Source organism: Paramormyrops kingsleyae, chromosome 15 (genome assembly GCF_048594095.1).
Source record: "Paramormyrops kingsleyae isolate MSU_618 chromosome 15, PKINGS_0.4, whole genome shotgun sequence".
NCBI lineage: Eukaryota > Metazoa > Chordata > Actinopteri > Osteoglossiformes > Mormyridae > Paramormyrops > Paramormyrops kingsleyae.
In genome coordinates, this window is record NC_132811.1 from 14,211,415 (window position 1) to 14,219,710 (window position 8,296).

General features: G+C 41.9%; 1 protein-coding gene across 2 annotated transcripts; it reads right to left on the reverse strand.

Moving 5' to 3' along the window:
• Positions 1 to 21: 21 nt before the first annotated feature.
• scyl3 (SCY1-like, kinase-like 3) lies at positions 22 to 6,602 on the reverse strand. Of its 2 annotated transcripts, none has more exons than XM_023804654.2 (14): positions 6,308 to 6,602; positions 5,558 to 5,743; positions 5,180 to 5,365; positions 4,622 to 4,735; positions 4,097 to 4,153; positions 3,884 to 3,986; positions 3,475 to 3,586; positions 3,209 to 3,286; positions 2,890 to 3,029; positions 2,422 to 2,606; positions 2,084 to 2,255; positions 1,818 to 1,976; positions 879 to 1,552; positions 22 to 623 (listed from the first exon to the last, which is right to left on the reverse strand). In XM_023804654.2, exons 2-14 carry the CDS (start codon positions 5,720 to 5,722, stop codon positions 558 to 560), a joined length of 2,211 nt encoding a protein of 736 aa, XP_023660422.2. In that variant the 5' UTR covers positions 5,723 to 5,743; positions 6,308 to 6,602; the 3' UTR covers positions 22 to 557. The 2 variants fall into 2 exon arrangements, with proteins under 2 accessions (XP_023660422.2, XP_023660420.2); XM_023804652.2 differs by having other exon boundaries at positions 2,422 to 2,609.
• Between the last annotated feature and the right edge of the window lie 1,694 nt (positions 6,603 to 8,296).

The window sequence follows — 8,296 nt, forward strand, 5'->3', positions numbered from 1 at the left end:
GAATCATCAATATTCTAATAGTCCTTTACAAAATTCATTTATTTAGAACTTTTTATTACATTAGAAGCCTCAAATACAAATAAATTACATCATTCTCCTCACTGAGATTAAATGCCCCCCCCCCCCCCCCCCAAGGCCTGTTATTCAGTTCAGGGATGAAGATGAAGAAAGAAAAAAAAAAAAAATCAGCACTATGGCACACACCACATTAAATCCATCACAAATAAGAGTAGTGCATTTCCCACCACATAAATCTGTCAAATTTTGGCAGGATTAAAATTTCCAGTAAAACCAAAATGTTACACAAGTACACCCAAAAGGAAACCTTCACAGTGTGCCACAGTAAACCTAAATGAAAGTTGCAGACAGAAAACTGCAGTAGAGCATTTGAAACTACTGGTTTGACAATGATTAAAAAAAAAAAAAAAACAAGAAACTAGTTCGATTTAACGTCTATAAAGTAGAAGTGAAGGCCCTGTTTCTGCTGACTCTCTCGGCCTCGTTCACTGTGATCAGCAGCTTCTGCTCCATGGTTTTGTGGATGGCCTACAGCCTCATCATGCGTCCTCATTCTCGTCTTCCCAGTTAAGGTCATCTCCATCACCCCAGCCTGCCACTTCATTCTACATAAACGAAGTTAAAAGGAGTTAGCACCGCTGACGCAACCCCAATGGGGATTAGACTTCCCGCTACAGAACAAAGATCAGGAGGGAAACAAAGCCAACAAGCTATTCTCGGTTGTTAATCATTCACCGGCTTAATCCAATTCTACTTAGCCCACTTCATTTTTCAGGTTTTTGGTTAAACTGGGCAGTGATTGACAGCACTGAGAGAACATTTTAAATGATTCCATATCCAAGCAAGGAAGTCATACTCACTTCGATTGTGTCTGCTGCAGCAAACTTTGCTGTCAATGCAACCGTATCTATTGATGGGTCCAGGCCTGTGGGCCCCGTGTGTTCAGAATTACCTATAATCGGCGTAACCAGTTCAGAATCACCTACAATGCCATCGGAGATCGCTGTCAAAGTGGCAGACGACAACTTAATGTCTGGAACCATGTCTGCAAAGAAGTCCATTTCTGGATCTCTCTCTGGCTTCCTCCTCACTTCAATCGTGAACTCCTCCCCTAAACCGCCCGCTGTAACCTGTTTTGGCTTTGCGGATTCCACGGGCATCTTTGGTTTCACGTCGCCCTCTTGGTTCTGGCCGTCGCCATGCAAAGGGGGCATTCTTTCTAGCTGGGTTTTAGAAGCAGCACTCAGCTTTAAGGTTCCGGACCCTTTTACTGGTTCATGGGTGACGTCAGTCATCGAGTTCCGGGCTAGTGAGGCAGGGGACCGGTTTGAGTTGTCATCCCACGTCTCGCGTTGCTCCGTGGAGTCCACAACAGCCCCCTCCTGCTTCTCCACGAGGTGGACATTGATCTGCCCTGGCTGGTCCTCCTCCGCATCACTCCAGTCTGGCCATTCCTCTGCAGACTGTACGCGGCCCACAGGCTCTTCCAGGTTGTAGGCTTGCGGTCCTTTGGGGAATCCATTCAGAGTGATCGCTGAAAACGTAAAATGGCAAAAAGGCTGTCAGTGCACCACAGAGCAAAGAAAGCAGCCACAGTCAAACAGAACATCAATATCTTTGTAGTAAAAAGGTTCCTCCGCATTTTCACATCATTATTCATGTAGATGCTATTTTTTATACCACGTTTTACACTTTACAGGTGTATGCTTTTATGTGCATCTACCCCAAAGTTTCAGGTCTACTTCAATCATGAATGAAGATAATGGAAACCAATCCTCTGATATGTCCTTAGATGGTACCTGATTTTGTCGTCATTTGTTCAGCTGATTTCTCCTTTGATCTGAGAGACTCAATGTTTTCCAGCACCAGCTCATTACTTCCAGAGGGTCTGGGGAAAACATTTAGGATTTTTGGTGGCTGGGCAATTTGTGGCTGTAAACTGATGTGAATAGGAGAGCCTTCAGAGACAGAAGAGAACCATAAATGTTCCTCGACACACACAAATAAAGAAATGTAAGGCAAAAAAAGATGGTACACTTTTAGGGGAAACGCATGCAGTTCTTACAATCTGGGGTGACTTCGGCAGACTTGGTGAAGTTGGGGGTCGTCCGTTTAAACACTTTAGTTCTCTCTCCACCCACCACAACTTCAGCTCCAAGTAAAGGAACAAGAACGGCAAGGCTCTGAAGCGTCATGGCAACTAACGAATCATTAGTGTCTCTCATTCCCAGTAAAATCTGCGGTAGAAGCAGGAAATAAATAAATATATATTGGTACACATATACAAGAATACATTAAATTATTAAGTGTACAGTCATCCTTACATTAAACTTTACTGATAAGGATTATTCAAAACAATAAATACAGATGAGGGAGACTGTATAAAAACCAAAAGCCACAAACCTGAGGTAGAATCTGATTTTTCAGGTCCTCGTGAGAAAAAAACTCTGCAAAGAGCCCGATGTGGCACAGCAGCACTGTCCTGACATGCTCCTCGTTGACTTTGAACAGCTTCAGAAGCTGGGGGATGACATATTTGCGATAGAGGGATATGGACAGAAGACAATCCTCATTGCTGCCCCTGGAATCTGCTGGCCAGAAGCAAAACGGTTTTGATTACTCTCCTGAAACATTTTCCTTAGTAACCATAGAAAAACAAGCATCCACCCCATTGCTTCCAATTGTTTTTTATCCTGGCCAAGGTCGAGAAAAAGAATCTTGGTTTACTAACTTGAGAGAGTATGTTGATCCATCTGACCTCAAATATTTAAAAAATTCATTCGTTTTTATTGGCTGAATTACAACATGAGATAAGGAAGATATTCAAGCTGCATATTATAATACCAAAGCACCAAACATAATTAGTGATACCCTTCTTTGGCCTGAGAAGATGAGGGAGGAAACTTTTAACGGCGGCAGGCTCGGCAAACACCAGGGAGTTTAAGAGCTTTGGAACAAGGCGGACTGCAATCAGTTCTTCTGGAAGACTCTGTACCCGGTCCATGAGAAACCTGCGCAGGTTCATATTTGACACTTAGCAAAAACATCTAGGAAGAATCTATGACAGGCTTGAAATGTACCTGGGATTTTAGATTATATTGCTTGAAGAAGGTTATTGATGTGTAGTCCATACTACTTACAGGAACACTATAGTAACAACAAGAATCGTGTATTTAATTTAATGGCTCACTTGAAGAACTCATTCTTCTCTTCCTCTGTTTTCAGTGTCAAGCTCTTCAGAAAGTTTACCACGTCAAGAAAGTCATTCCTGTTTAACAGTGTAAAAAATGCATTTTACTGGCCAACAAGAAAAAAACTACACAGTACTTAACGAGTAAGCATTCCAATGTACTTATTGCACTTGACCAATCAAACATGAATCATGTAAACAGTTGGCATCAAGTCACCAAACAGGTCATTTTAACCCACACTTGCACCAGCATTAACGTACAGTACCGGAAAAACATGTGCGTCAGAAGATTGCTGAGGGGTGGCCTGGTCAGAGGATCTGGGTTCAGCAAACCATTTTGGAGGGTAAACTTGAGACTTTCTGACATTTCTGCAGAGACTACAGCCAGCAAAGAAACAAAAGTTAAGAGACAGAAAACGGACATGCTAGAAAGCCTGACGAATATAATTTAAAAGCTACGTTCTCAGATCTGGTATAATACTCAGGAAAGTGTACTGGTATAGTGGTCTATTTATCTTGTGGTGCAATATGTGTTCAATGCACATTCAGACCATAACTGGGTAGAATTAATTCAATCACGACCAGCTTAAACACCTGATATTGAATGTTGTATGAGACTTAATATTGTGTGTGACACGCAGGCAAAGGTTAATGATGGACAAAACGTATACTTACCATAATCACTCAAAAGTGGGATTAAGGTCTCCACTATGACCCCAAAGGAAAAGGAATCTCTAGAATGTCCATATTTTTCAGGAAGCATCTGGAAGCTTATAACCTGGAATCATTTTAAAATCAATGTTCAGTGCCTGATGATCCTTCCTTACGCCATTCTACCCAACAGGGGGAAAAAAATGAAGGAAAATGGGAATAATATAAATGACATACCCTTTCCTCTGGAGGAAGCACGCTTTGGTCTCTCACTGCCTGGATGCTTCTAAGAAACTGATAAAATAGAGACGTATTTGTATGTTTACCACTGACCGCTACTTCAAAGGGGAACTCTACTGTGAAGGGGAAAACGTTCATTTTGTTCATTATCAGATGAGTCTGTTTGCATAAGATATTTCTTACCACACATATATACCATAAGACTTGAATGAAAAGGCAGGCATCCCTTTCTGGATTTATACACCTTAGTTTCCCAATAATCTTTGGTGTAGTTCAGTGTTAAATTGACCAAAAAATATTGGCATAATTCCCCTTTAAGGGTTAATGTGATTATGGACATAATAAAACAGTGTATTACGCTGACATACCGCCGAGCTGTGACAAAGAGAGAGGCCAATGACAAGAACAGGTAAATCAGTTATATAAAGAAGCTCTAAGTAACAAAGCATTTATGTGCTTTGAAAATGTATGAGTGAGCAGCTTTGAAAAGACGTGCATGTGAGCCTTGGACTAAAAGCTCACCTCAAGAGTCGCTTCGGAGAATTTGCAGACCGTCTCCATTCCGCCCAGCTTCCAGTGCCCGTCTTCGCTGACGAAGATTGAGGACATGCATACATTGTTGTGGCTTGACTTGCCCTGTGAAAGGCAAACATCAAAAGTTCATGGCAGAACCTGCTTCACGTTCCCATCCATGAAACGGCCATTAGTTTAGACGACGTTTAAGACAATGTGTTAGAATGGAAGGTATTCAGCTCTGTACAAACAACACTTTTAGCATGTACAATCAAGTCATTACAATTTATGCAATTACAACTAAAGCCAGAAATTTTACATGAATGTACAACATACCCCTTATTTCAAGCCCAGCATTTAAACATTACATTTCTCCTATAAAATTCCCACCTTAGTAACCTGTGGGAACTGTAATGTATGTATTGTGCTGAAAGCATCCACATTAGCTATCAATGGCAAAGACAGTTAAAGCACTATTATCGGCAGGGTGAACATAAATATTTAGCATACAAATGATCAATATCCTTAGTGTTCAATAGGATCTGCTTAAAAAGGCCAGGCTCTCACTATGTCATGCAGGAAAACCAGGGCCTGCAGCAAGTCGTAGATCCCAGAACAGATCTCCTCTGGTGAGAGGCTGTCCAGCACCACCCCCAGGGGCTGCACAGGCTCCGTTACCAGGTGGATGCCCCCGTCCTGTACTGAGCAGGACAGGAATCGCAGAAGGCAAGGGTGTCGCAGGGTCTTCAGGTGCTTTTTGGGAGAGGGGGCAGTGAAAGGACAACATGTCTGTTTGTTGTTTTTTTATTGTTCATAAGGTTAATAAATATACATATATCATGACCTTAACTGTAATAGCCCCACGTTTTCTTAACCGACTCTCACACAAAGCAAAAAATATATTATTGTGTGTGGTCATGCTATATTTCAGTTTCAGACACATACCTTGGCAGCTTTATTGACTTTGTCTTCGTTACCCTGCTTATGAACAAACACGGAGGCCCGCTTGCCGTCCTGGAGGAGGGCAGAGTACATGGTGATCCCGGATGGGAGGGTGAGCAGCGGCTCCTCCAGCTTGCAGCTTCGTAGGGCGCTGCTCTCCAGACCCATCGTGGTGGCCGGACTCGGGGTCTGGACAGAAAGGGGACGAGCACATGACAGGCAAAGTAACCACAAGCGTCTTCCTGGTGCATCCTGACATAAACAAGTGAGGTTTAATATGCACTTTAGGCTATAAACAGTTATTTATAAACGAAGAACTTTCTTAAATAATGTATTAATGTCATAATACTAAAATCGATCAATTATTATTCGGTTATTCACCCGTGTAACAAGCTTCCATATTTGCAAACAACTGTGGGTTGCAGTAAAAACGCGCACATCCAACCATACTTTAATAAAGAGCAGGGGGTGCGTATTAATTAGTTATAGGTAACAACATAAAGCTTGCGTGGGACGCCTTAGCGTCGACGTGGTTTGTCATCAGGGTAGTTAAACGTGATGGCCGGAGAGCTGAAGTGCATGCATGATCTCCCCTAGAGGGCTACCTGAGTCGATCAATTTAAATGTGGAATCGTGCAGCTAGACGTGGAAATTCACTACACGGTTCCTCCCATACAGCTTTGTCAAAGCTGTTCGCCGCTGTAGGTGGAAGACATAAGCCGACAAACATTTGGGGATCTTCCAAGATCGCACCTGCACCACGGTGTGTCCGTCCTCCTAGCGGCTCGCCAGGGAGCTGGCTAACCAGCTAGACGCCTAGCCAGCGGCAGATGGCCGGCCACTCTTCGGTCCGCGACGGTGCCGCTGTACGTTTGCCGTACCGACAGAACTAAAGATCGAGTGTGTTCCAGCTTCCCTTAACCGTCGTCATTCGATCCCCTGACCGAAAAAAGCCAGAGTATCCATTTAAACTCCAAAAAATGTCCAAGGAAGACGCACTCCTTACAACTGCTTCCTGTAAACACCGGCACTTCCGTTCAGGAATAAACCATCGGTGGGCGCTTAAGGGTGCAGTCACAAGGCAATGGCGCTTTGAAAATAACAAAATATTGCAAATGACGTATAAGTTATAACTAAAATGTGTTATTATCCTTAATTTTTTACAAGAATATATAAATTGTCTCTGAAAGTTGGATTCCACGTTATGCGAAGACAAGTATAAATTGAAGTGGAACGGTCGCCGTCTTCGTAGTTGGGAAGTTTTGAACTTCGAAAACACGTTAGAGAATGACATTAATAGAACCGATTATTATTTATTAATGACATGTTGTCTGACCTAGACACTTGGAATCTGCTCGCCACTCTCGTCAGCATCAGTTTGTGGGAGGCTAAAATCTCTTTTGAATGTAAAGTTGTTGCAATGACATTTCTAAATATGTAAATCAACCTGTATGTATCATTCTCAAGAAAAATAAAAAATACATCTACAGTAATTTATTTGTACTGATTCAAATTAATTGAATTGTGTAACTTTGCCTCTAAATATGCCGTATCCTCTTTTTAATCTGTAACTGTCTGTTATACTATATTACAGTCAAACTGACAGTCACACCTCTCCGCCCAAGCAGGCACAGAAAACTGATTTATTATGAATTTCTACAGAGGCACATTGTCTCGTCCGGGAGTCGGCAGCCTGCGGCTCTTTGACCACGTGACTGCGGCTCTCAGAACGACAGCTGCGTGCACATTTTCATGTCTTAACGTACCGTAAAGATTAATTATTTATTTTTGGGTTAATATTATTTTTCATTTAGATATTTCTTTAGCTATATGTGAATGAGGCAGTCCGTCACGCGCTGCTGTAATGTTTTAACGGCATCATTTACATCTGCCTCAAAGTCATTCTCTACGACGAGAGTACGTCTCCGGTCAGATGGTACGCTGTAGGCTACCTGAGGTTGGACGTACGCTTCAACATTTATTGGGATTCCTAATTCTTTCATATATGTTTTGTAGTAAATCGTCACCACGCCTAACCAGGTCTTCGTAAAAATGATTATATTTCCTCCGGTTTACATATTATAGCCAGTTGAATTGTGACTACATTTGCACTGTTCGGTCAGTACAGTTACAGTAGTGAAGAGGAGAACGAAGGGCAGACGGCTGCAGAGCCGAACGAAAGAAGGGCTGAGGGTGACGGCTATCGCCACAGAACCGAACGATATTGTGATATTAGTCACCTTTGCGCTGTTACGCGTCCGAGTGATTTAAAATGCCCCCCGAAATTGGTTTTATTTATTTTTTGTAAGTACTTGAACTTTTGTTTTTGTGTTAACTGCAAATATGCCCGTTATTTTTCACATAAAAAAATAGTATCTCAAACCCCACTTCTCTACCCATTACGGCTCATTGTAAATCTTATAGCCTAGTTCAGATATTTAGAAAAAAATGGGTCTTTGCTTTAAAAATTAGGTTCCGACCCCTGGTCTAGTCAGATGGTGATGACTGTTTCTAACGTGGTTGTGATTAACACGTCTTTTATTGTTCATATAAAAGGGATTCTGATTTCTGTTGTAAACGGTTACAACTGCAATAAATATCTGAGCGTGATTCGTGATTGCTGTCCTTTTTTTCTTTCCGGTGTTCACGAATTAAGTTAATTTTTTTACACCATGTTACACAATATAGGTCATTTCAGAAACTATATTTCAATCATCTAATTTTAGGACTGTTTAACTGTGC

Coding starts and splice junctions, on each gene's coding strand:
- scyl3 (XM_023804652.2), bottom strand. CDS start 5,722: ATGGGTCTGGAGAGCAGCGCCCTACGAAGCTGCAAGCTGGAGGAGCCG. Junction 3,587..3,883: donor CCCACTTTTGAGTGATTATG/GTAAGTATACGT, acceptor TGCTGGCTGTAG/TCTCTGCAGAAATGTCAGAA. Junction 2,610..2,889: donor TCTTCTCAGGCCAAAGAAGG/GTATCACTAATT, acceptor GCTTCTGGCCAG/CAGATTCCAGGGGCAGCAAT.